Raw genomic sequence first — 27,628 nt, forward strand, 5'->3', positions numbered from 1 at the left:
CAAGGCTGGTTCCAGGGGTCCTGGTTGCACTAACTCCAGGCTATTCAGGCAGCGGTTCAAGTTCAGCACAGAGCTACCATGTGGCCCGCAATCCCGCTCCTGGGTACACACTCCAAAGAGTTGAAAGCAGGGCTTCTAACAGACACTTGTCCACACCACAGCATCATTCACAATAGCCGCAAGGAAGAAACAACCCAAGTGTCCATCAACAGAAGAATGGATAAAAGCAATGTGGCATATACATGCAGTGGAATCTTATTCAGCCTTAAAAATGAATGCAATTCTGATACTTGGAACAACGTGGATGAGCCTTTGGAAACGTTATGCTCAGTGAAATAACACAAAAGGACAAATGTTGTATGATGCTACTCTTATGAAATATCTAGAATAGGCACATTCATAGTGGTATAAAGCAGACAAAGTTTCCAGGGACTGGGGGCCAAAATTTCTGTTTTGGGTGATGAAAAGATTTTAATAAGGGAAAATGTGATGGTAGCCCAACATTGTAGATGTAAGTAATGCCACTGTGTGCAGCACGTAAAAATTACTGAAATGGCAATTTTTATATTATATATATATAAAACAAAAAATTGCTGGGCGGGGCTCCAGAGTTCCTGATTCAGCTGATCTGAACTGGGGGAGAGATTTTGCATTTCCCGCAAGCTCCCAGGGAGGGTGCTGCTGCGGGCCGGGGCCCCGCTTGGCGAACGCCTGTGTTACTGAGCTGAGAGGCGTTCCGGAGGCAGAGCGCGCTGCGGGGTGAGTTTCGTTTGCTGCACCCGGTAGGCAGGCTCAGTGTGGGGAGTTTCGTTTTCTCGCGGCCGGGCCGGGAGGGGGAGGACGGGGCGGGGCCGGCCGCCGCACATAAAGGCGCAGGCGGAGCGAGAACGCGGGTGTCACGGCGACAGCGCGGGGACCGGTGAGTGTCGCGCAGCTCCGGGCCGGGCTTGGGGACCACCGAGAGAGGCGTTTGTCCGGCAGGTTGCAGAATCTCCGCACCCTAGGCATTTCCCGAGGTTAGCAGGTGAGATCTTTACGGACTCTGAAGGTGGGGTCCTGAATCCTAATTCCCGTCCCTGCTCCTTTCTGGGATCAGGGCCTGGACGCCCCGGCCCCATCCCTATCGCACCCCCAGGGACGGCGGGGCCTGAGCAGTGCGGACCTGCCCTGGGCGTGAATGGAGAGAGCCCGCTGCCCCTGGGCTCCGTCTCCCCTCCCTGATTTTAGGAGTGAGACAACGACCCCATCCCATCTTCAAGGCACTGTAACTCTTCCCATGGGTTAAGTAAGGATCTGACCAAAGGGTTGGGTTGGGGGGGGGGCGCGGTGGGGGGTGTTGGGTGTGGGAATGGGATGCAGTCATGAGGAAACATGGAGGAATACCTGCTTGGTAAGACTTCGGCCCTTCTGGGCGGCCACATGCATCCCCCACCATTCATAACTGCCCCCAGGCTAAAGGAGATGCTGCCACAGTGGCCCGAGCTCAGGTCCACGAGAGCTAGAAAGAGAGCGGAGCAGGGTGGGCTGATTCCCCTGCAGTCATGTGTGCACACAGAGGGCTGTGCCAAGGGTTTTCTGAGAGGTTTGGGGCTGAGAGCTTAGGGGTTGCCCTAGCTTGACTCCTCCAAGGCCAGAATTGAGAATCCTCTCTGTTCACTCTTACAAGCCAAGGCCCCATCTGGCTGGATGCCGAGTGTAATGAATGAGCAGCAAGCTAGTTTTAATGACTGAGATTGCCAGGTTTCTGCAATCCAAACTGATTTTCAAAGTTGATCCAAGAAAGGCACAAACATTTAAGTTTTAGATAAAACCCACAAGATCTTGCTTTCAGGGAATCTCACTTTCTGAAACAAATGGAGAAAGAAATATGCTAATAAAGCTCTCTTTTAGCTGATCAAGTTGAACCAAGGTCATGTGGGTAGAAAGCTCAGGTGACCCTGTGACATCACCACCCAGTGAGGTCACCTGAGCAGCCCACCTCAGAAGGTATGGCACTCCAGAGAGGCAGATGAAGCAGAGTCTCCAGCAAGGGGCCTGGAACCCCCCTGGCACCAGAAGTGTTTCCAAAGGCATGGAGGGTCTTGGGGAATCAATTTCCAGATTGTCTTTTCCACAAGTACACTTCAAAATTGATTGCTGTTCATGATTGCCCTTTTCCCACCTTACAAGGAAGTGCATCTCTCTGTCCCCTTCCAAACTGAAGAGGTGCTGTCCTGGAGGCAGGTAAACCTCAAAGTGCCACAGAGGGGCAGTTTTAAATTTTGATGTCTGTGATATGTCCTTAAATTGAGGCAGCATAAACTGGAACAGGGCTTCGAGATTTTCCTGATTGATACATACTTCTAAGCATCTTTCTCAGTGGTGGGAATGTCTCTTGGGGACATTCCCCAAGGGACAAAATATTCCCCAAATGAAAAAATACTTTCGTTTATTTGCCTGCGTCTTCTAATTTATATATTTTGCATGATTTCAGGGAGGTTAGGAGAACAGTTCTGCATTTCCATCTGACTAATCAACCTTACATCCTCAAGTAAAAGAAGCGTGTATCAGAGGTAAGTTAGTGCTTTATTTTTTTTAAATTTTTATTAATAAAACCAAACATCCAACATGAACATTCTTAATGTATGAACTTTCCATACTTGGTGTGCAAGCAGTGGCTCACAATATCATCTCATAGTTGTATATTCATCACCATGATCATTTCTAAGAACATTTACATCAGTCCAGAAAAAGAAATAAAAAGAAAAAACTCACATATACCAAACCCCTTGCCGAGGCCTCCCTTTCTCTGACCACTAGTATTTCCCTCTACCCAATTTATTTTAACACTTGTTCACCGTATTATTTATTTTAATTCCTATTTTTTACTCATCTGTCCATACCATAGATAAAAGGAGCATCAGAACAAGGTTTTTACAATCACACAGTCACTTTGTGAAAGCTGCATCATTCATTATACAATCATCTTCAAGAAACATGGCTACTGGAACACAGCTCTACAGTTTCAGGCACTTCCCTCTAGACTCTCTAATACACCTTAAACTAAAAAAGGGGTTATCTATATAATGCGTAAGAATAACCTCCAGGATAACCTCTCAACTCTATTTGAAATCTTTCAGCCACTGACACTTTATTTTGTCTCATTTCTCTCTTCCCCCTTTCAGTTGAGAAGGTTTTCTCAATCTCTTGTTGCTGAGTCCCAGCTCATTCTAGGATTTCTGTCCCACATTGCCAGGAAGGTTTATACCCCTGGGAGTCATGTCCCATGTAGAGAGGCGGAGGGCAGTGAGTTTGCTTGCCATGTTGGCTGAGAGAGAGAGGCCACATCTGAGCAACAAAAGAGGTTCTCTGGGGGCGACTCGTAGGCCTAATTTTAGGTAGGCTTAGCCTATTCTTTGCAGGGATAAGTTTCATATGAACAAACCCCCAGGTTTGTTATAGGGTTCGGCCTATTGATTTGGTTATCCTCACTGCTTGCGAGAATATCAGAGTGCTTTATTTTTTTAATAGGTTTTATTTCAACTCATAGTAGAGACATTTTCACTGACTTTTGTCCAGAGATTATTATATGCTATAAAATGTAACATCTAGAACCTTTAGTCCCAGAAAACTTTTAAAAGTGAATTTAGGGCGGGTCATGGTGGCTCAGCAGGCAGAGTTCTCGCCTGCCATGCTGGAGACCTGGGTTTGATTCCCAGTGCCTGCCCATGCAAAATAAAAATAAAAAGAATTTTAATCTATGCCTACATGATTTTTTTTCAGTGGAAATAAGCATGAACAGGTAGTCAGTTAAATGCTTTCAAGAATGGAATGTATGACATTAAGATACACTTATGTGGGGGAGATGGGATGGAAATATGAATTTGAGGAACAAAAGGAACAGTGAAAACAATTTAGAGTTCAGATATATATTATTTTAACTAAAAAAAAGAAGTGTGGGTTTGCAGACAATCATGCATAAAATAATAATGTCCTGTTATTAAGCCTTGCACTGGTGTGGTACATTTGTTACCAGTGATATAAATTCATATATATATATATATATATAGTCATGGGTAGGTACCGGGAAGTTCATTGATTTTTAAAACTAGAGATTTTGATAATAAATTGCCATAATTTTTTGATTCCCTTATTGGCTACATTTGAAGGATTTGGTGGCAATTTTATTCTGAAATGTAGATTTTTTTTTTGAACACATCAGAAATTACATCCATTGCAACTATTTAAATTGGTAGTGAAAACTTAAAATTCTGAGAGACTATCTAGTTTGGTTTTTTACACTTTTTTGGAGAATGGCAGCTTATTCTTGAAGACTCCAGAGCTGAGATGCAGCATTATTATTATTTTTCTTTATCTTACATTGGCTCCATCCATGGTCCTCCTGTAATTTCTCTGTTGGTCAGTAGAGTAGTGAAGTACCAACCCTGTATTGCTAGGCCCTAGGGACAAGGCAGTGAAAGAATCACCCAGGCCCTGCCCTGGTGGAACTTCCCGTCTAGTGACAGCTTTGGTGCTGTGATTGAATGGACCCAGATTTTGCTTTTTTTTATTTTTTTATTTTTTTGTTAATATATCAATCTGCTTGATTTTTAGGCTTGGCCAATAAAGGGAGAAGATGGTTCATTCGAAAGGGAAACAGGCAAAGCCTGATTCAGCCTCTGCAACTGACATGCTTCCATTGGTCAACGGGAACGCTGACGATGTGTGCCTGCCACAGAAAAAAGGGCAGGGAACAGTAAGTTGTCCGAAAATCACCGTAGGTGCGGATGTGCTCTGTGCCCGTTGCAGGGCCCTGCCCCAGGAAGCTGGCTTTGCTCAGCTTTGTTCCCTCTTTCTACCTGGTTCCATCTTGCAACCCAAGATGGACCCTTTGCCGCAGGTGACAACGAGCACAGGGTGCAGCCGTGGCTGAGGACCTGGGAGAGGCATTGAGGGGCTCACATAGCTGTTGGCCTGGAGCGCAGAAGCCCCACGCTGTCACCCTCCCAGCTCATGGTTCTAGATCAGGCTACACACCCCCCGAGGCTTCAGAAGGTGCTATCTGTTCTCCCAGAATGAAGACGTAATTTTTGATGGGACCCAAGCATGGGCTCTGGAATCAGTCACACCTGAATTTGGTTCCAATTCTGACCCGTCCGGCTGCATAATCTTGGGTGGGTGTTTTTGCCTTTATAAGCCTGGTTTTTCATCTCCACATGGGGGTGAAGATAGTATTTATTTCGTGTGGCCGTTGTGAGACTTAAGCATGGGAAGGCTGGGCACTTAGACATTGCTCAGCTTTTTACTGTTTTATATTTTGAAACAAAACCATTCCGTAGTGACTCCATTGCCATAGACAGTGTTAAGCAGTACTTTGGACAATATTAAAAACAGTGGGTGAAAGACATGGAAAAGTGAGAAGGTCTGCCCATTAGATACCCGTTTGGGTTTCCGGCCCAGGACCACCTCCATGCAGCCGTGTTGTCAGGTGGCAGAGCCTGGCTTTTTCCAAGTAAGTTGAGCCCAGGTGCATCTGTGACCCACCAGCTCCACTTCTAGGTGCAGACCTTAGAGCAATGGCTCTCAAAGTATGCTCTTGGAACTGATGGTATTGTTGTTGCTCAAAAATGACAACATTTTTGCCTGATATGCACAAGAGCCAATTAAATGACACAGGGATGTGAAAAAGAGAAAACACTTATTTAGCAAAGGCTTTCCTCATGAAGACGGTTCTTCAAATCTGTCTCCTCAAACTGCTTCTGACTACATCACAACATATCAGAAAGTTAGAAAGCATTTAGATAATGCTTTAGTAACTGTAATTACATTTGTGGGAATTCGGTTACAGCATCACCGTCACCTGGGGAGTTGTTGGAAATGCAAATGGAGGCCAATCACAAGATAAAGGGTTTATAGTCACACTGTCCTTATCAAGGATCGAGGCACCTGGCTTCCAGTTCAGTAATTTCAGGGATTTCCCTCTGGCTATCCTAATACACTAGGAACTAAAATGAAATATCTGTATAATGATTTAGTGATCTAATCATTTGTTAATTCTTAACTCTCAATTACAAACTCCCCTCTCGTTTGTCCATTCTCTCAGTCTTGAAGGATATCTGGGCAGCAACTGTGCTGAGTTCTTCGTACTGAAAAGAGCATTGATAATACTGGGTAGTGGGATGAAACTGGTTATTATTCTTGGAGAGACCAGTTCCAGTGGGTTTCAGTGCTTAACTGACATAGGAGCAGTCTGGAGGCTTTACGTCTCCAAAAAAATTAACAAGTAAAACTTTTAAAGAGTCTTAGAGGCTGGGTATTCTTTAGGGTTTTCAGGAATATTACTGCTTAGGGCTTGGCATACTGTGGTAGTTTGCAATTTCTGGCTGAAACTTGCATGCAAGTAACCTCCAGAATGACCTCTCAACTGTATTTGAAATGTCTTAGCCACTGAAACTTAATTTTGTTTGATTTATTTTCCCCCTTTTGATCAAGAAAATATTGCCAGTCCCATGATGCCCAGGGCCAGGCTCACCCCTGGGAGTCATGTCCCACATAGAGGGGATGGCAGTGAGCTTATTTGCAGAGCTTGGCTTATAGAGAGGCCACATCTGAGCAACAAGAGATTTTCTGGGGGTGACTCCTAGGCATTAATTATAATTACCTTTGCCATTACAGAAATAAGTTTCATAAAGGCAAGCCTCAAGATCGAGGGCTTGGCTTATTAAAGTGGGAGCTCTTATTGCTTGAGAGGATAGCAGAAATTTCCCAAATAAGGAATTATAATAATTCTGTGCTTTGTTTCTTCAGTCCCTCAAGGGACTTTGCAAATACTTTTCATTTTTGGCCTCAAATACTCTGAAATGCATCAGGATATTACGTCAAACTGTACAGACTATCAAGATCTCATTTCCTATTCTAGGTTCTGTGTCAAACAAAGCTGACTTAGGTTGTTTAAATAAACTGAACAAATTAAATCAGACAGTGTGTACAAATGATTTAAATTTTAGACAAAATAAATCTTTCCTCCTTTGGTCTCACAAGGAAATTAAATTCTTAGAATACAGACATCTTTTACCCTGTATTTTGATTTACCGTAGTCTTAACCAGATCAACTTCATTCACATCCCTAATTTTTATCTGATCTCTTTTTTCAGCTTCTTTAACAGTTGTTGTATGGAGTAATGCTGACTTTCAGAGTTGGGAAACTCTAAATCTGAGTTTCAGGTGTCACACAGATACCCAAACTTCCAGAGAGCTACCAATAAACACACAGAGCAAAGAAATAACAGTTAGAGTTCAGGAATAAATGTGACTTTACCTTTACATACCAACATACTTTAGTTTATCAAAAAGATCTTTGATACTATCTTTAACAATCCTATGAAACAATTATTTTTAAAATAAAGTTTGTGAAAATAATAGTTTAATTTCATTAAACACAAACTTAAATTTTTAACTGTCTTAAAGGTCTAATGGATATAATGCTAAGTACAATAAAATTGTACTTGTTTAGCTCAAAAAGTAATCACGAAAACAGAAATAGGACTAGACTTTGTCACTGCATTTTTTTCTCCTGTATTTGCCTTTTTTCTATTGGAGGTTAAAAAAATTTCTTTGTTTTCACAATATCTTAAAATTATGAACAACTTTAAAAGCATACTGTCTATCAAGCTCTGGAAAATGCATCTCAGTTGTTTTAAGCATAAATCCAGGTAAACTTTTCCATTGTTCTCAAGACCATTTTCCTTTACTTACTGAAATTGGCAGTTAGGTCTTATTTAATTACCTCTATCTCAAGGCTATTTATGTTTTAATAATTTATTGCAGTTACCATCAAAAAGATATCATTAGAAAAAGTTGTTTTTTTTTTAATTGAGGAAGTCTGTCAGAACAAATGTGGCCTATTTAGCAGCATTCTTTTATCCTGTTAATCTCTAGGCCGGGTAGAAAGAATTCTAGACTAAGCCCACACCTCCCCCATGTTTGTACACCCAGCCCTTCTCCTGTAGCTGCTGCAACTGATTCATTCATATTTGGCCAAGGGGCAGGAGACAGAAAGAAATGAGGCCTGGCCTGTTGAACTTGGTTTTTAAAGTTTTAAATATTTTATATGTTATGATACCATAAGAGATACAATTTTCATATGTTGACTGTAAGAACATCTGTATTTTCCCGAAACCAAAATCTTGAAAATGTTCAGTAACATAGGTCATTACTGTACCAAAGTTGATGTATCTAATAACTTTCTACTTGATATTTTGAGAATGCACAGTTTTGATAGCTAATCAAATGGTATTTAAGTTAATGTTTAATATTTAGAATTCAAGAAACTCTGATATTTGTATCTATAGATTTTTTTCCTTGTTTGCCTTAATTTTAAATTGGTTTATGGAACTTGCTGTACAAACACAGGCTTTATAATGGTTGTATTTTATTTAAAATGCCAAAAAAATAAAAATAAAAAAAAAACGAGTTGGAGGAGGGTGGCAGTAATCTAGGCCATCTGAGAAAAGTGATTAGAGAGCAGAAAAGCAGTAGTGACATTGGAGGAAGTAGAAAGTATTTTGAACCTCTGTTGTGGCAAGTAGGAGAATGCATTGGGTAATGTTGATATGAAATGTGAAAAAAAAGGTTCTAAATGAGGGCAGTGGGATTTAAGACCCCTAAGGTGGCCTTAGTGTTGATGAGAGTTCCTATGCCTTTCTTTTAATTGTTTCTAATTATTAAATCTGTTTTGCTTAAAGCTGCCTTTAAGCTTTTGCTTAAAGACAATTAGAAATGTCTTTGTCCATTTCCCAAGGCAGCCCTCTGTTGCCTTCAGGAAATTCCAGGCAGGGTGGCTTCTTTACAATGTCTGGCTTTGTTTGCAGTAATTACTAGTGCTGAAGCCTGGAACCCTGGTTCCTGGAGGGTTATTTTTCTTTTTTCTGGGACTTCGGGAGTATGCATTTATATGTATGTGCACAGGCACTTATTTATCTTTAAACAATTTGAATAGAGCTTTTTAAGGATTTTTGTTAATTTGCTATTATTATCCAGAGGTATGAAAATATACATGGAATAAGCAGACAGATGCAAATAGAAAGTTAGATACACAAAAAACAGAACACAGAAATATACTTTGAGAGAGAGAGGATTGAATATATATCCCATTGCATTTCTGCTCTCTTTGAAGAACAACTCTAGCTGTAATACAGTGTCCTTTTCTACAGAACTATTTTCAGGCCATTTCTTTCCTGATTCTAAGTCATATTGAGGCTAGACTGTGTTACAGAAATAAACTGTTTGTTGTGTTTTTTTTCATGGACTCATAACTACAATATTTTTAATTTTCCACATACAACCCAAAAGACTGTATTCAGGAATGCAGTTAGAATCAGTTTCCTATTTTAAAGAATTTCAGTAATCGGTAACCAATGAGGAACACCTGAACAAAACAAATGCAGTAACAGACCAATTAACAATTTAAACGGATATTAATTGCATTAAATACCAATTAATTGCTTAGATTACTTATTTTTCAGGAGTATACATGACAGAAAACGGAAAGGTGTAGAGGTCAGAGCAAAGCAGGACCCTGGGTTTTGAACCCAGGTCCAGGGGACTCGAACTCACGTACTGACTTCCCGACCTACTTTTATCTTGGAACCCACTTCCCTGGTCAGATGTCCAGACTTGGAAGTGGAAACTGTTTTCTCTCTTTGAAACTTTTTAAAGCACCGAGGGTCTGGAGTGCTGGTAGAGTAGAGAAAAACGCAGTTACTGCGCCTTTAGACTAAAAGCGTCTCGTACTGCCACAGGCTCAATTACCCATGTGTCCTGTCCTACTGGGGCTCCAGAACTTCGGGCAAAGGGACTCCTTGCTTCTTAGAACCTGGTCCCACCGGAGTCACCAAGTTCATCTTCATTGAAAGCTGTGGGGTCTCAGCCCAGTGCGCTCAACGGACCCAATTCCTGAGACACTAGGGTTTCAAAGAGAGAGTTTATTGCAGGCACGAAGCAGGAGATAGAATGGCTCTCAACCTAAAAATTGATCTCCCTGAACTGCAGTAATTCTGCTAAGTTTTATAGCGTTAAAAGATGGGTGTGTTTTAGGATAATGAGTACAATGGCTTGAGATGATGCAATTCGAGATGATCTAAAAATTGAGCTGCACAAATTAATTACATGCTTAGTCACAGTACTGTGTGAGAAAATGGCAGGCTTGATGTGATGGGCTTGATTTTTAGTATTATAATGAGATACAGGTCGTTTATAGGTTGAAATCTAAGCTACTGCATATGTCAGGCAGGCCCATTTTGGTTAAATCCATCTCCAGCAAGATAGGTTAGAGTTGGGGTGGGCTAGTTCATTAATAAATATTATGGGCTGTCTTTAGTGATCATGAGACTCCAAAGTTGAAAAACAGGATTGGGGTATACAAATGGGACCAGTCAAAGGTTTTTACAATCACAAGATAAAAGCTCTGTACTTACACAATCATTATCAGAGATAAAGGCAGCTGGATTACAGTTCAGTAATTTCAGGTATTTCCTTCTGGTTATTCTAATGTACTAGAAAGTAAAAAAGAAATATCTATATAATGATAATATATAATTATAATGGTAATTCAATAATCATAATTGTTTTTAATTCAAAACTCTTGGTTACATCACCTGTCCCAAAATATGCATAGTTTCTTACTATAAGCGCACTGTTCTAGTAAAATTTATGTGCGTTATAAAGCATACACAAAAATAGGAATTAGAAAGAAAGGGGTAAAAGATAAACAAAGGGAATTTTCTTATTTTCTTCCCAGGTGCCAGTCAGCCCACTTTTGAAAAATGGCATCAGCAGCAGGCATGGGTGATGATGGGTGGAAAGGGTGAGCCTGGCCCCTGCCTCTCTTTAAAGAAATCTGGCTCAAAGCTCAGGCAGGTATTTTCAAAGGAAAGAAGGAAAAAGGAGCTTAAAAAGCCCTGAAAACGAATTCTATCTTTATATCCTCCTTGCCTGAGAGCATTATAGTGGGCGTATCTTATGTTTTTGTCATTTGTTTGCTTTTATTTCTCTATTTTATTTTTATATCATGTTTTAGGAACAATAATTGTTTTGGTTATGATTCTGATAAGCCACTTGAAATTTTCATTTACACCTTCCATGTGTGGTGTAAATTTTATATTTACTTGCATCTTTTTTGAAATAAGCTTTATTGAGATCTGATTTACATTCAACAAAATTCACTAATTTCAAGTATTACCCCAAAGATAAGTACTATTGAACATCTTTTCATGTGCTTATTGGTCCCCCAGATATCTCCTGTGGCAAAGTGTCCAAATCTCTTGTGCATTTTTTAACTGTATTGTTTGTTTCCTTGAGAGTTCTTTGTATATTCTGAGGACCAGTCCTTTGTCAGTACTCAGCTGACCTTTGCTGGCCTCCGGGGTTCTCTCCAGCATTCAGTCCTGTGAACCCCAGCTGCCTGGGTCTCCTTAGACCCTCAGCTCTGCGCACTCAACTCCAGGGGTCCAAGGGGCTCTGCTTCAGATACTTCAGATCCCTTTACCTGCTCTGCATCCCTGGAACTTCCTCAGTCTTAGGACCTGCCTCCTTTGGGTTCCATTTCTTCCGGATGGCAGTCCTTTGTTGCCTGATGCCCTTTTTTTTTTTTTTTTTTTTTTTTCCCAGTTGTTTTAGGCAAGATGGTAGATCTCCTCTGGGCTGCTCCATCTCGGCTGGAATGGGAAGGCCTTAACCAGACTCCTCCAGTTGCCTTTGTAGGGAGGTTCTGCAGGCATAGGGCTCTTCAGCTGTCTGCTTCTTCAATGAGCTTTGGTAGTTTGTTTCTCTTCAGTAATTTACCCTTTTTTCTTCTGGTGAATTATACTTAACACAATTTGTCATTTTAACCATTTTTTTCTGAAGCTTTTTTCTTTTTTTTTTAAATTTTATTCATACATTTATCTATATATCATAAAATTTGCCATTCTGACCATGTTTAGTGTACAATTCGGTGGCGTTTAATTATATTCATAATGTTGTGCAACCATCATCACCATTCATTACTAAACCTTTTTCATCAGCCCCAACAGAAACACTGCACTAATTAAGCAATAACTTCCTATCTTTCCCCCCTCCAGCCCCGAGTAAACTTTGATCAACTTTCTGTCTCTGTGAATTTGTCTGTTCTAGGTATTCCTAGGAATCATATAATATTTGTCCTTATGCGACATAGCGTTTTCAAGGTCCAGTCATGTTGTAGCATGTATCAGAGCTTCACTCATTGTTTTGACTACATAATATTCCACTGGATGGATATTCCACATTTTGTTTATTGAGACATCTGCTAATGGACACTTGGGTGTTTCTATCCTTTGGCTGTCGTGAATAATGCTGCTAGGAACCTGGGTTTACAAACAAGTATCTGAGTCACTGCTTTAATTTCTCTTGAATACATACCTAGTAGTGGAATTGCTCCATCATATGGTAATTCTATGTTTAATTTTTTGAGGAATCACTAAACTTATTTCCATAGTGGCGGTATCATTTTACATCCCCACCAGCAATGCATGAGGATCCCAATTTCTCTTCACCACCGCTTATTTTTGAATTTTTGATAATAGCTGTCCTGGTGGGTGTGAAGTGGTATCTCATTATGGTTTTGATATACATTTCCCTATGTCTGTCGGCATTCAGCACATTTTCATGTGTTTATTGGATATCTGTATACCTTCTTTGGAGAAATATCCTTTACAATCCTTTGACTTTTTTAAAAAATGGATTATTTGTCTTTTTGTGGTTGAGTTGTAAGAATTCCTTAATTGTTTGGAGTACCAGAACTTTATTGGTTATTTATGATTTGCAAATATTTTCTATCATTCTGTGGGTTGTCTTTTTCATTCTCCTGATGGTATCTACAGATGTGCAAAAGTTTTTAATTTTGATTAATTCCAATTTATCTACTTTTTCTTTAATTTCTTTTGCTTTTGGTGTCAGATTTAGGAAACCATTGCCAAGGCCAACAAGGCATGACCTTGGAAAGTCATGAAGATTTTCCCCTATATTTGCTTCTGAGAATTCTATGGTTCTAGCTCTTAAATTTAGATCTTTGATCCATTTTGAGTTAATTTTTATATATAGTGTAAGATACAGGTCCGACTTCCTTCTTTTGGTTCTGGATATCTAGTTTTCCTAACACCATTTGTTGAAAAGACTGTCCTATCCCCCATTAAATGATCTAAAATCAGTTCATCGTTGACCTGGCACCCTGGTTGAAAACCAACTGACCATATATGGGAGGGTTTATTTTTGAGCTCTCTATTCTATTCCATTGATCTATATGTCTATCTTTATGCTGGTCTCGTGCTTTTTTGATTACTGTAGTTTTGTAGTAAAGTTTTCAAATCGGAAAGTCTGAGTCATCTAACTTTGTTCCTATTAGATGAGGAACAAAGATTATTTTGGCTATTCAAGAATTCCTTAAAATTCCACATGAATTTTAGGATGGGTTTTTTTATTGCTACAAAAATCACTGTTGGAATTTTGATAGGGTTTGCAATGTATCTGTAGATCACTTTCGGTCTTTCAGTAGTGGTATCATCTTAACAATATTAAATCTTCCAATCCTGGAATATGGGACGTCATTCCATTTATTTAGGTTTTCTTTAATTTCTTTCAGCAAAACTAAACTGTTTTAGTTTCCATACAATAAGTCTTTCACCTGTTTGGTTAAATTTATTCCTAAGTATTTGATTCTTTTTGATGCTATCAAAATGGAATTATTTTCTTAATTTCCTTTTCAGATTACTCATTGTTCATACATAGAATTACAACAGATTTTTTAGCATTTCCTTTGTATCCTGCAATGTTAATGACTTCATTTATTAGCTTTAATAGTTTTGGGTGGAGATTCTTTAAGAGTTTCTATGCATAATATCACGTCACATGCAACGAGAGGTCATTTGACTTCTTTCTGTCCAAATTTGTTTATTTTTTCTTGTCTAAATTGCTCTGACTAGAACTTCCACTACTACAATGAACAGCAGTGGAGAAAATGGGTGTCTTTGTCTCATTTCTGTTCTTAGTGGAAAAGGCTTCAGTCTTTCATCCTCCTATATGATGTTACCTGTGGATTTTTCATACATGGCCTTTATCATGTTGAGGAATTTCTTTTCTGTTCCTAGTTTATTGAGTATTTTTGTCATGAAAGGGTGTTGAATTTGGTCAAAAGTTGTTTATGATGAATTGAGGCTCTTATAGTTTTTTTCCTTCATTCTGTTAAATTGGTGTATCACGTTGATTAATTTTCTTATATTGAACCATACTTGCATACTGGAGATGAATCCCACTTGATCATGGTGGATAATGCTTTTAATATGCTGCTGAATCCATTTGTTAATATTTTGCAGTGGATTTTTGCATTTACGGTAATAAGGGATATTGACCTATAGTTTTCTTTTCTTGTAGTGTCTTTGTCTGGATTTAGTGTCAGGATAATGCTGGCTTTATAGAATGAGTTAGGAGATGTTCTCTCTTCACTTTTTTTGAGGATTTTGGAAAAATTCATGTTAATTCTTCTTTAAATATTTGATATAATTCAACAATGAAGCCATCTGATCCTAGGCCTTTTTTTGTTGGGAGGTTTATGATTATCAGTTCAATTTCTTTACTTCTTCTAGGTGTATTCTGATTTTCTGTTCCTTCTTGAGTCCATTTTGATAGTTTGTGTGCTTCAGGAATTTACCCATTTCATATAGGTTATCCAATTTGTTGATGTAGTCCATGTCATTTTAACTGTAGAATTGAATGGCGTGGAGCTACTCCTAATATGCCAAATGTCTGTGAGATCTGTAGTAATGTTCCTTTTATTACTTCTTATGTTGGTAATTTGTGTCTTTCTTTTTTCTTGATTGCTCTGACTAAAAGTTTGTCAATTTTATTGCTCTTTGCAGAGAACAAGCTCTTTTTTTCCACTGATTTTTCTCAAGTTTCAGGGGTTTATTTCACTGACTTTTTTCTTATATTTCTTACTGTTTTTTTCTGAATTTGGGCTTAATTTGCTCTTCTTTTCTAAATTCTCAAGGAGGAAGCATAGATTATTGATTTTCGATCTTTTTTCTAATATAAATGTTCAGTGCTAAAAATTTCCCTGTAAACACTGCTTTAGCTCCGTCCCCAAAATTATAAGCTATGTTTTCTTTTTTTTCAATTCAAAATGTTTTCTATCCCTTGTGATTTCTTCTTTGATCCATGTGTTATTTAGAAGTACATTGTTTATTTTTTAAATCTTTGGAGATTTTCCAGGTATTGGATTGGTATTGCAGTGGATTTCTTAATTCCACTGAGGCCATATTTTGCATGATTTCAATCCTTTTATGTTTTTGAGATTTGTTTTGTGGCCCAAAATATAATTTGGCATGGTGAATGTTTCATATATACTTGTAAAGCATGTGTGTATGTTCTGGTGTTGTTGAGCCAGATGTTATGTAAATATCAAATGGGTCAAGTTGATTGACATTGTTGTTTAAGTTCTCTTTTTTCTTTTTTCTTTTTTTCTGAATTTCTAAATATTCTACCAATTACTGAGAGAGGTGTGTTGAAACTATATGTGGATTTATCTATTTCTCCTTTCACTATGATGAAGTTTTTTGTCATGTATTTTTAAATTCTTTTATTAAGAGCATGCATATTTAGGAATATGAAAATTGTCTCGACAATTGACCCTTTTATTATTGTAAAACATCCCTTTGTGTCTCTCATTAATATGCTCTGTTCTGAAGTCTACTTTGTCTGAATAATATGGCCACTTGAACTCTCTTTTAATTCATATTTGCCTGGTATATCCTTCTTTCCTTTTCCCTGTTTTAACAATTTAGTTTTTTATTTTATTTTTTAACATATTTTTAAATTGTGGTAAACTACATATAACATAAAAATCATTTTAAGTGGACAATTATTTGACATTAAACACACTGACAACATGGTGCAACTTTCACCATTATCTAATTCCATACTATTTCCATCATTATCCCAAACCAAAATACATACTAATTTAGTAATAACTTTCAATCCCCCCTGCCCCAATGCACACACCCTTGGTAATCACTGTTGCGCTTTCTGTCACTATGACTTTGCTTATTCCAAGTATTTCATAGAAAAGAAATCATATAATATTTATCCTTTTGTGTCTGGCTTATTTCACTCAATCTGATTCTTCAAAGTTCATCCATGTCATAACAGGTACCAGCACTTCATTTCTTCTGGAAGCTGAATAATATTTCATTGTATGACTATGTCCCATTTGTTTATCCATTCATCTATCAGTGGACATCTGAGTCACTTCTTTTGGGTATTGTGAACAATGCTGTTATGAACCTTGGTGTACAAATATCTGACTGAGTCCCTGCTTTCAGTTCTTTGGGGTATTTGCCTCTGAGTGGGATTGTGGGGTCGTATGGTAATTCTATGTCCAACTTTCTGGGGACCTCCTACACTGTTTTTTGCCATGGCTATACCATTTTCCATTTCCACCAGTAGCGTACAAGTGTTCCCATTTCTCTGCATCCTCACCAACACTTTTTTTTTTTTCAGATTTAAAAATAATATCCATCATAATGGGTGTGAAGTGCTATCTCATTGTAGTTTTAAGTTCCGTTTCTTTAATGGCTAATGATGTTGAGCATCTTTTCACATACTTAACTTACCCTTTGAGTGTCTTCTTTGGAGAAATTTCTCCCCAAATTCTTGGCTCATTTTCCTTCCATTTTTTAATTGGGTTTTCTTTTTGTTGTTGAATCATGAGAGTTCTTTATATATTCAGGATATTAAACCCTTATCATATACATGGTTTCCAAATATTTTCTCCCTTTCTGTTAGTTGTCTTTTCAACCCTCTCTTCTTTTCTCCTCTTTTCCACATTTCTGACCTTCTTTTCTCTTCCTCTGTGCTGTAGTGTGCAAATTGCCCCCAGTTGTAAGTTTAGAAGTCTCAGAGCTAAACTTGAGTCTTCCCCTTTTCTCAGGGATCACAGTCCCGTGCTGCCCCTAATGAAAATGTTTTGTTTTATCTTTTCCCCTATTTTGCACAGTTTTCTGTCTGTCCAGGAGGGTGGGCAAATCTATCCCTATTATTTCATCTTGGCCAGAAGTGGAAGTTCCTCCGGTGGTTTTTATTAACTCATTGTTTCTTTCTCAGACCTGCCCATCACCTGCATCCACTGTGAGACACTTTTGTTTTTTTAGGCTGATCTTTTCCCTTGCTCTGAGTCTTCCTTAGGGTTGACAGTTTCTGTCATTAGGTGGGAAGTGCTATGGTTTGGTGGGCAGTAGGTACTACAGGCTGGAGTCTTCCACCCTGGGGAATGGTGTTAGAGTGGTCCAACACCCACCATAGAGTAGGGAAATTTCATCTGACTTGCTCCCATATAAAAACCATGGCCGGGATCCATCTTGGATGGAGCCTGGCTCAGAGGCCATGACACAATTCTCCATTTCTGCCTCCTTCAGGGCACTGAGATCAACCTGTGCAGCCAGTATGAGGAGAAGGTGCGTCCATGCATCGACCTCATCGACTCCCTGCGTGCCCTGGGTGTGGAGCAGGACCTGAGCCTGCCCGCCATTGCCGTCATTGGAGACCAGAGCTCGGGCAAGAGCTCCGTGCTGGAGGCTCTGTCAGGGGTTGCGCTTCCCAGAGGCAGCGGTAAGAACTTACTCTCAATGCACACTTTCGTGTAAGTTATGTGCAGCCAGCATTTGGGGGAAGATCTGAGTAAGTGAATGTGGGACCTCAGCTCAGAACAGTGGGCATGCAGGTGTCTTTCCTGAAATGAGGCCTGAGTTGGAATAACTCTTGAAATAAGAGTTGGATGTGGAAAATATGTAGGAATTGGGGAGGGGGTTACAGTGGGAAAGTGATGGTAAGGTGGCCTTGTGTGGACAGCATACACTTCTAGTGAAAGTGGAGTATATATTGGGGACAACGAGAGTATTTGCATAAGCTTAGCAGTTCATCAGCTGAGCTGATGGCAGAACCCTGGGACGAAGGGCAAAATCTAAACTGCCTTTCAGTTCATTAATGAGCCACGTGTCACCTGGGATGGGCAATCACGGTACATAATCCGGGCCCTCCCCAAAGATAATGCTTTAAAGTATCTGAGGTTATGACCAGGGAGTTTACATTTTGAATACTCTCCCTAGATGTTTACAAAAACTTTGAGAGCCAAAGTGGGTGGGTCTAAGACTATCACATAGAATTTTTAAGAGCTGAGTATAAGTACTGATATGGAAATGCCCCCTAGGTATCGTTACGAGATGTCCTCTGGTGCTGAAACTGAAAAAACTTACGACTGAAAATGAGTGGAAAGGGAAAGTCAGTTACCTGGGTTGTGAGATTGACATTTCAGATGCTTCCGAGGTAGAAGTGGAGATAAATAAAGGTGAGTACCCTCTGTTTGTTCATCATCACCGGCCGATGCCTGGCCCAGCCTTTGAAGTGGGGGGCCACCTGGGCGTTGCCACTTTCCCTTTCTAGCCTGTCCTGCTCCCTTAGGATCTACTGCACCCCTTGCTGCCCTCCCTTTTCTGTCACAGGCTTCATATGAACCCTTCTTTTACCCTCATTAAGACCAGAGCTTTGGACCTAATTTGACATCAATAATTTATTAGTATGGAGTTAAGTACCTGACAATATCATGAATTCTTTAATTTAAAACTGGTGTCCAGATACAGAGAATTTGACCCCTGCACAAGGGATTCTTACTCCACAGATCTGATGTAAAAGGATTTGGGCATGGGGGACAGGGAATCCTTACACCCTTATAAAAACATAATTCCAAAATGCTGACTGGAGTATCACCCTGTTCAGAACTGGTGGAAATGTGTGTGTTTGCAGAATCCTAGCTTAGACTAATTTTGTGAAAGGTGTCAAAAATGCAAATCACAAAGGAAAATCAATTTGAAACATCTGAAAAGGGAAATAATACCAGAAGAAATATACATCAGGACAAAGTCATTGGCAAGAAACGGTACCCATCAGTGAGATGAACGCATAAATTTTCCTTATTTTAAATTTTTTCCCTCACATGTCACATAATTAAGTTTCACTCAGCTTCAGAAGGTACAAACATTGTATAAACTAATATCCAACAGGAGGAAAAGATGGGTTTGACTTTTATAAACATGGGAAAACCAGTTAACATCTGTTGACTATTTTAGAAAATGTTAATGTTGCAGACCAAATGATATTTTGTATTAGTTAGGATTCATTTGGTTACCTATGGCAGAAGACTCAAGATAACTGTGTGTATCAGTTAGTCCTTGCTGAGTAACAAACCAATCTCAAAACTAACAGCTTAAAACTTCATGTCTTTTGATTGTATGGACTGGCTAGGGAGTTACTCTCATCTGGGCTGCTTGGCTGGGGCTGGATGGTCTAGGATGACCTCAGTCACACCCAGGGCCTCGGCTGGAATGACCAGGCTTTCTCTCCATTGTGGCCTGTCATCCACCAGCAAGACAGCCTGGGCTTTTTCACAGGGTGGCAGAAAGGTTCTCAATCTCAGGAGAGGGCAATTCCTGACATGTGAGCACCTTTCATATCTCTGCTGGCATCACACTTTCTTATGTGCCTTTGGCCAAAGAAAATCACATGGTCAAGGCCAATTTTGAGGGGCAGAGGAAGAAATACATATATTCTCTCTATGAGAGAAGCAGCAAAGTTACATTGTAAAGGAGCATGCATACAGGAATGGAAGGAATTATTGAAGCAATATGTGAGCAACTCCTGCCAACTGGTCTCAGCAATGTGGAAGTTCTTTTTCTCTCCTACCCAAATCTGGAGGTGTGCAAACTGTGGATGACTTGGGGGTTCTGCATTGCTAGTGACCCAGACTTCTGCCTTGTTGCTTCACTGTCTGTACCTCCATTCCCAAGGCACCTTCATGATTTGACTGGTGAGTTAGCATTCCAGCCAACCCAACTGGACATTGGCAGAGGGCATGGCCGTGGCCTTTAGCCACATTTTCTGGAAGTCATACGTAACATTGTCACTTATATCCCATTGGCCAGAACATAATCTTACGACCACAGCTAGCTGGAGGGAAGCCTGTGAAATGGAGTCTTTCATCTAAATTGCTGCATGATCAGCTAAAAACATGAAGGTTGTATTTCATAGGAAGAGGGGTGAATGGATATTGGGGAACAATTAGCCAACTCTGCCATCTGTAGTTTGTTGTTTCCAATCTAAGTTCTAGATCAATATAAAAAAAAATACTAAAAAGACATTCTGGATATAGAAAGGACTAAAAGAGTAAAGTGGCATTAGCTACCAATTTGATGAAAAAAGGTCATATTCTAAATTGCTGTAGAGTTTTCATTATTAAGGAGGAATGAGAAAATGAAACCTCTTAACAGAATACAAACAGCCAAAGTTCATCTTGCCTAAAATAAGCCCTTTCTCCTATATAATTTTCCAACTCATGTTTTAGGAATTCACTGGGTTGTTATTTGTTTGAATTTTCCTTCATTGTTAATTTCCCTGTGACATCAATGGGAGGGATTTGGCTATGTCATTCCGAACTCTGGCCGGCTTTGGGCCGGCACAGATACGTGTCTTTCATGGAGATGTTCCCAGCAGTTCTCTCCATGGGCAGTTCTAGCCAATGGCAGGAAAAGTACTGAGGTCTCCTTTGAGTTCTCTTATAGCTCCAATAGCAGAAAAGTGAATGCTTCAGAGGTGCCTTTATCCATGAATCATAGCAAGTAGATGGTGTTTTCAGAGGGTTCACTGCTATGGGGGATGTCCATCCTCAGCTCTGTTCCATTTTTCTTTTCTCCCTCCTCTCTAGCCCAGATTGCCATCGCTGGGGAAGGATTGGGAATCAGTCACGAGCTAATTAATCTGGAGGTCTGCTCCCCACATGTCCCGGATTTGACCCTGATTGACCTTCCTGGTATAACCAGGGTAGCTGTGGGCAATCAACCATTTGACATCGGACGGCAGGTGAAAGTTCAGATTCCAAGAATCCTCAGCCCTGGCGGCGGGTGTGTGTGTGTGGGGGGCGGCCTTAAATAGCAGTGATTCAGGGCTCAGACTGGAGGGGTGCATATGTAGAGGCATGAATAGGGATTTTGAAGAGACTGTTGCTTGCAGTCTCCTTGGTCAAGTTTGATGGATGCTTTTCTCGAGAGAGAGTAAGGCAAGCCAGTAATATTGGAAATATGTTTCATATTTGTTTGGTGTTTTACACAATGACTCACTTTTGGTTATGGTTGTGTTTCATGATCCATCTAAACTGGTTGTTATGAGGAAAGGGTTTTCTGTTGTGACAGCATTAGAAACAGGCAGAATGATGTCTGAGTGTCAGTGACTCTCACTCTCTGGATTAAAGATTTAGAGAATAAGCCAGCTGATTTTTGGCATCTTGCATTTCCTGTGGCCGTCAGATTTGATTGGAGGTCTTCGGGACTAGTCGATCAGCTAACGCCTTATGGTTTTCCCTGATCCCATGGCTATGTCTCTGCCTCAGGGAATTTAGTTTATCCTAAAACTGCCGTGGGAAGTACCACTAGGTTGAGTTTATGGGTTCCTTTCTCCATAGTTACTTCTTTGGGGAAAAGAGTCCCACGACTCTTCAGGCATGAAGCAAATGCAGGTCAGGAACCGCCTCTTCTCTCATCCCCTTTGCAGTGCTCACAAGTCACCTGCTCCTGTTTTCCCACAGATCAAGACCCTCATCAGGAAGTACATAAATAAGCAGGAGACCATCAACTTGGTGGTGGTGCCCAGTAACGTGGACATTGCGACCACAGAGGCGCTGAGCATGGCTCAGGAGGTGGACCCCGAAGGAGACAGGACCATAGGTGAGGCGAGAGGAGAACCTCAGAACTGACAGTGTCGATGGTGGGAAACCCTTAAATCCAGGTGGCTGTTACTTGGCCCACACTCAGGGCGGTAGTGGCTGCTGCAGGATGACCCACCTGTAGCAGATAAGAATCGCAAACATGGCACATTTGATGCCTGTGCAGGCCAGTTAGCTGGACTCGATTAAAGACCACAGCTTGACTCTTAATCTTTATCACTAGGTGTGGTGGGGCTTGGAGATGCAGCAAAATCAGAAGGCAGACTGTGTCTGTTAAGAATGCATTTGGCTGCAAGGAACAGAATCTGACAATAGTGGCTTAAACAGACGATAATTTGCACCTATGACAAAAAACTTGAGTAAAGGTAGCCAGCATCTGTACAGCTGTTCAATGAGGTTGTGAGGCGTTGGTCTTTCTACTCCACCATCCAGAACCTGTCAGCTTTCATTCTCCGGCTTTTGTGGCTGCTCGAATGTTCTAGGCTGGAGGCTTTCAGCCAGGGCAGCATTTATTAGTGGACCCTGTGAACCCCAGGCTTAGACCTTGGCCAGCCTCGTGGGCTTGCAACCTGTGCACTTACTGGGGACCCTGTGCTTAGGAGGGGCCTCTTGCTTGCTTTAAGGCTCTGCTCTTGCTCTCTTGAAACATAATATTTGAGCAAGGGGGCACACATTTTCATTTTGCACTGGACCCCACAGATTATGTTGTCAGTCCTGGCTGGACCTGTGATTCTCAAAGGCTGTGCCAGAGCACCCGTACATCAGAAATAACTAGAATCTTTTTAGAAACTCAATTCCTGGATCCCGCTAAACCTCCCAAATTGAAATCTGTGGGACAGGGCCTGAGACTCTGCATTTTTCACCCTGACCTTGGGGCGATTCTGTGCCACAGGAAAGTTTGGACACCATTACATTAGAGAATGGGCTCTTTCATTTGTTGAGGTGGGAAATACACAAAGGCCATTGCATGCTGCTGTCTCCTTGGCCTGGTGGCAAGGAGAAGGGAGCCTGAGGAAGAGGCACCTTAGCTGATAGTAAGAGAACAGTCCCCTCTTCCCACCTGCACTGTGCTGCTCTCCCAGGAGGAGGGCTGGCACGTCACCTTGCACCTTGATTCTGGAAGGACTGTTGTTTGCTCTCAAGAAAGGGAGGGAGGAATGGCTGGAAGGCTGAGGGGTTCTCCTGCCACCAGGGGTGTGAGCTGCCCTGCATTTCATTCTCTAATTGAAAAGCTCTGGCTCATAGGCATCTTGACGAAGCCCGACCTGGTGGACAGAGGCACAGAGGAGAACGTCGTGGACGTGGTGCGAAACCTCGTGTGCCACCTGAAGAAGGGCTACATGATTGTCAAGTGCCGGGGCCAGCAGGACATCCAGGACAGGCTGAGCCTGGCCGAGGCGCTGCAGAGAGAGAGGAGCTTCTTTGAAGACCACGAGATTTTTAGGTACGCTCTGCTGTGTTGCACCCGAGGGTGAAAGGAACCTAAGGAAAGTGTGTCTATCCTTCCTTGGCAAAATTGCCACTGTTGAAATGTAGGTATTGTGTGCATCTGAGTGTGTCTGTACCTTGAGAGTGATGCTGGAACTTGCTTAGAAAAATAAAAGGGAAATCCACAAAGGGTTGCAAAATAAGAAAATAAAAATAAGGAGGGATTGCCACATAATTAAATTGTGTGATGCTAGAATCGGAATAACGACATAGAAAGAGCAGGGACGAAAAAGTAGACAGCCCCAAAATAGACCCTGGGCTGGTTTGGAAGGATGTGTGTCCCCTTGAAAAGCCATGTTTTAATCTATATCCCATTTTCGTTAAGGCAGAATAATCCCTATTCAATACTGCATGTTTGAATCTGTAATCAGATCATCTCCCTGGAGATGTGACCCAAACAAGAGGGATTGTTACGCTGGATTGGGGGAAACGTGTCTCCACCCATTTGGGTGAGTCTTGATTAGTTTACTGGAATCCTATAAAAGAGAACAACAAGAGAGTAAGCTAGGAGATTCAGAGAGAGCAGAGCAGAACGACATAGCCACGAGAAGCAGAGAGCCCACAAGCCAGCAACCTTTGGAGATAAAGAAGGAAAATGCCTCCCGGGGAGCTTCATGAAACAGGAAGCCAGGAGAAGAAGCTAGCAGAAGACGCCATGTTCGCCATGTGCCCTTCCAGATGAGGGAGAAACTGTGTTCGCCATGTGCCCTTCCACTTGAGAGCAAAACCCTGAATTTCATTGGCCTTCTTGAACCAAGATATCTTTCCCTGGATGGATGCCTTTGATTGGACATGTCTATACACTTGTTTTAACTGAGACATTTTCTTGACCTTAGAACTGTAAACTAGCAACTTATTAAATTCCCCTTTTAAAAGCTGTTCCATTTCTGGTATATTGCATTCCAGCAGTAACAATTGAATTTCTGAATTAAATATAGAAAAGGAGCCATAAACATCCTGGAAGAAAACGTAGATGGATAGTTAATAATCCTGGGTTGGGGTAGACCTTTCTAACCCTAATGCACCAAGAAAACATTTTTTACAAAGAAGAGACTGATGGAATTGGCTAGATGGAAAATGAGCACAGGCAGGGCTGGTAGGAAGCAGGAGCTGCCCTCGTGCGCCCTTTCTCTGCGGGGCTGGGTAGCACGACGGCAGGCCTGGAATCCTGCCCAGGAGCTTGCAGGGGCATGTGCAGTGCTGTCGGCTGAAGGAGGTTCTGCACAGCTTTGTTTGAAATCATTAAAGCTTGGGAATGGGCGGACCATGGTGGCTCAGCAGGTAAGAGTGCTTGCCTGCCATGCCCAAGGACCCGGGTTCGATTCCCGGTGCCTGCCCATGTTAAAAAAAAAAAAAAAAAAAAAAGTTTGGGAACACTCTAAATGTAGATAATCAGGGGGCCGGGGAAACAAAACACAGAGATGATCTGCAACCGTTGAAATGCTTTGGTGGAACCATTCACGGCAGTGGAAAGCTGGCTAGGGTCCGGTGAAAGGCAACCACCATCTTCAGGGAGACGCGTGTGCTGGAGGGACGCAGTTGTGTTCAACTCTCTCAAGAAGCCTTTGGCGGGGTATTAGCTGGAGTGGACAGATGTAGAAGCTGAAGCTTAGACATGCAGAGACTTTTATCCTTAAAGGTCCTGGAAGCTGTAGAAAGCCCTGTAATTACATCCCCTGTGAATCCACATTGGGATCAAGTAAGACAAGCGCGTGGCTTTATCTCCCAAGGAGCCAATAGTTTAAGTTCTTATCTGGGGGTAGGGGGACGGCTTCCCCTGTTCAGTGAGGAAGTATCTACCTCAGTCGGTGTTCAGGATTTGCATACTTGTTTACTTATATGTGTTTTCTTAGGCAAATGTGCATGAATATATTTTAATGAAAACATACTTATATGCTTTGTGTATACTGACACATCTAGTGCACATGTGAGTGTACGTATGTGCGAGTGTGATGAAAACGTATCTCTAGGTGTGTATATGTATTTTCATGAAGACTTATTATTTAGTCAGCTGTTCGGAGCAACATATTATTATACCAGATGGAAGGAAAAATTCTATACCATTGTCGAAATAACAAAATTACTAAAATTCAGTCATAATTTTGTCATCAAGTTTTGAATATTTGGGGGGTACCAATTAGAAGACAGTCCATTCAGTTGGAAGTCATATGCCTTGGACGTTCCCCATGGCGGAAGGCAGATTTGCAGTTGGAGGTGACAGAGAGATGGAAACCTATGCTTTCTTCTCCCTCAGGGCTCTGCTGGAGGAAGGGAAGGCTACAGTTCCCCACCTGGCAGAAAGACTGACGGCTGAGCTCATCGCACACATCTCTGTAAGCTCACGCAGAGATAGCCCATCTCTAAAAGGGCTGTGAAACTGAACCATGTCGGCCTCTCAGCCGGCAGGTGCATGCGGGCCAGGTGGTTGGTCAAATGCAGCTTCTGATCCAGGTGCTCCGAGGTGGGGCCTGAGATTGTGCATTGCTGACAAGCACCCAGGCAGTGCTGCAGCTGCATGGCCCGCACTTTGAGTGGGATGGGCTTAGACCCTATCCACTAGGCTTCAATGAAATTGGAAATCTCCCTTTCTCATTGCTAGCTGCTCTCACAATCTTGGGGTATCGTGCATTATCATAACTTTCATTTCTAGAAGTTCCTTTTTTCATTTCTCTGTGGTTCTTTTTTCAAATCTGCCTGGACATAGTCGCTTGCTTTTACAAATTTCCAATCTTCTGTATAGATTTCTTTGCATGGATTTATATTGTATTTTGCATTTGATGATGCCAGTATCTTGAAGTCTAGTATGGTAGGTTGTGCTGGCTGCCTCTTCTGGCTGTTGCCCACACCACCTTGTGTCTTTGGGCTGGAGCTTTGCCTCTGAGTCTTTCTTCCTTAGGACCCCAACCAGAGAGGGTCAGCGTTTGCTTCTGCTGGAGCCCTGGGGTGCCTTCAGCTTGAAGGTTTTGGGAATCATTCAGCGAGTGTTAACTTGGGCAGCAAACCTACCTCGCAGTTGAATTGTGATTACAGATGCCCAGTGGGGAGTGTGGTTTTGAACTTTAGTCAAAAGTTCAAGGATTTTCCAAGCAGTTCCAGGAGCAGGGGTAGAGGGCAGGGCTATTTCTAGTCTATCTTTATAATGAGACTGTAGCTCCTTGGAGTTCCAGATTTGTGCAGAAAGAGGGTGCTGTCTCATTAGGTTCCCCACCTTTAGGAGGCCCACCTGGGGCTTTTATCTGCCTCCCCCACCCCCCACCCCCGTACAGAGTCAGTCCGTGAAACAAAAGGTCAAGTTTTTCCTACCTTGACAAATGCCCTCAAGTTAGAATCCAGCTTCAATGCTGCTTACTCCTCTTGTATCCCCCAGTTCTCACTGTCACCGTAGCTTTGTCCTCTGATCCCTTATTAATTTGCCAGGTTGCTGATGCATTTAAAAGGATGCATTTTTACATTTTCACCAGCTTTTTTAGATGTTTGCAGTGAAAGGGTCAACCACCACAACCTCTCAATCAGGAACAAAAAATCCCTTAACTTCTCTGTGAAAGACAACATAAAAGTTGTCAAATCTCAAACTGTTCCAACTGTTGCTTTTTAAAAGCCCACTAGATGTGTGGGTCTTTCTAATATCCCTGTAGAGAGGTTCTACAAAATGACCCCTGATGGAGCTGCCCCTTTGGGGGCACTGGCAGGGCTTGGGAACCAAACAAAGTAGGGGCCCAGCATGGGTCATGAGGCTTTTCCCACAAAAGCAGGGAAACAGAAATACCTAGATGGAAAGCGGCAGCCCTCTCACATCCAAAATCCTCCTTTTAGATTGAAGCTGAGAAATCAGATGTACTGAGCAGCAACTTGGAAGCTTTTGGAAGGAGTTTGGACATGGCATCTGTTTTGGGTTTTCTATCCATTCATGTATCATCATTATTTTCTCTCCACTTTCCTCAGAACTCTCTGCCTCTGTTAGAAAACCAGATAAAGGAGAACCATGAGAAAATATCAGAGGAGTTACAAAAGTGTGGTGTCGACATACCAGAGGAAGAAGCTGCGAAGATGCTGTTTCTGATTGACGTGAGTATTGCCAGCTGCACTGGGTTGGAGACTCAGGCGTCACTGTCCAGGAGAGGCCTTGTGTGCCTTATTTACCGCTCTCTTCATTCCCCCAAAGCTGAGCCAAGTACATGCTGTGCCCTTGGTACTGAAAATGGGGAGGGGGAGGGTGGAAACCGGGCGATGGGCGGGAGTGGTGGTGAGGTCATCAGTACCTGTCACAGTCACTTCTGTGTCATCGTGAGCATTCCCCAGGTCTTGCAGGTAGAAAGGAGAGTGATG

General features: G+C 41.5%; 1 protein-coding gene and 1 long non-coding RNA gene across 6 annotated transcripts in view; one reads left to right on the top strand and one right to left on the bottom strand.

Moving 5' to 3' along the window:
* Nucleotides 1-874: 874 nt before the first annotated feature.
* LOC143648669 (interferon-induced GTP-binding protein Mx1-like) overlaps nucleotides 875-27,628 on the top strand; it is a 37,575-nt gene continuing 10,821 nt past the window's right edge. The window contains exons 1-10 of one of the 3 annotated variants that reach the window (XM_077118959.1): nucleotides 875-919; nucleotides 2,474-2,552; nucleotides 4,594-4,735; nucleotides 17,463-17,655; nucleotides 18,254-18,391; nucleotides 20,801-20,955; nucleotides 21,677-21,815; nucleotides 23,060-23,258; nucleotides 25,557-25,635; nucleotides 27,245-27,367. In XM_077118959.1, coding sequence (XP_076975074.1) covers nucleotides 4,616-4,735; nucleotides 17,463-17,655; nucleotides 18,254-18,391; nucleotides 20,801-20,955; nucleotides 21,677-21,815; nucleotides 23,060-23,258; nucleotides 25,557-25,635; nucleotides 27,245-27,367 — 1,146 coding nt within the window. In that variant the 5' untranslated portion in view covers nucleotides 875-919; nucleotides 2,474-2,552; nucleotides 4,594-4,615. Of the gene's footprint in view, nucleotides 1,025-2,473; nucleotides 2,553-4,593; nucleotides 4,736-17,462; nucleotides 17,656-18,253; nucleotides 18,392-20,800; nucleotides 20,956-21,676; nucleotides 21,816-23,059; nucleotides 23,259-25,556; nucleotides 25,636-27,244; nucleotides 27,368-27,628 lie in introns of all 3 variants that reach the window. The other 2 variants (XM_077118957.1, XM_077118958.1) reach the window with 2 other exon arrangements.
* Nucleotides 4,545-27,540, bottom strand: LOC143648670 (uncharacterized). Of its 3 annotated transcripts, none has more exons than XR_013158717.1 (7): nucleotides 27,330-27,540; nucleotides 27,069-27,256; nucleotides 26,606-26,838; nucleotides 10,455-10,532; nucleotides 9,790-9,941; nucleotides 7,072-7,234; nucleotides 4,545-4,708 (listed from the first exon to the last, which is right to left on the bottom strand). It is a non-coding gene; the product is annotated as an uncharacterized LOC143648670 (long non-coding RNA). The 3 variants fall into 3 exon arrangements; XR_013158718.1 differs by having other exon boundaries at nucleotides 9,615-9,941; XR_013158719.1 differs by lacking the exons at nucleotides 26,606-26,838; nucleotides 27,069-27,256.

This window comes from Tamandua tetradactyla, chromosome 10, assembly GCF_023851605.1.
Source record: "Tamandua tetradactyla isolate mTamTet1 chromosome 10, mTamTet1.pri, whole genome shotgun sequence".
Classification (NCBI taxonomy): Eukaryota; Metazoa; Chordata; class Mammalia; order Pilosa; family Myrmecophagidae; genus Tamandua; species Tamandua tetradactyla.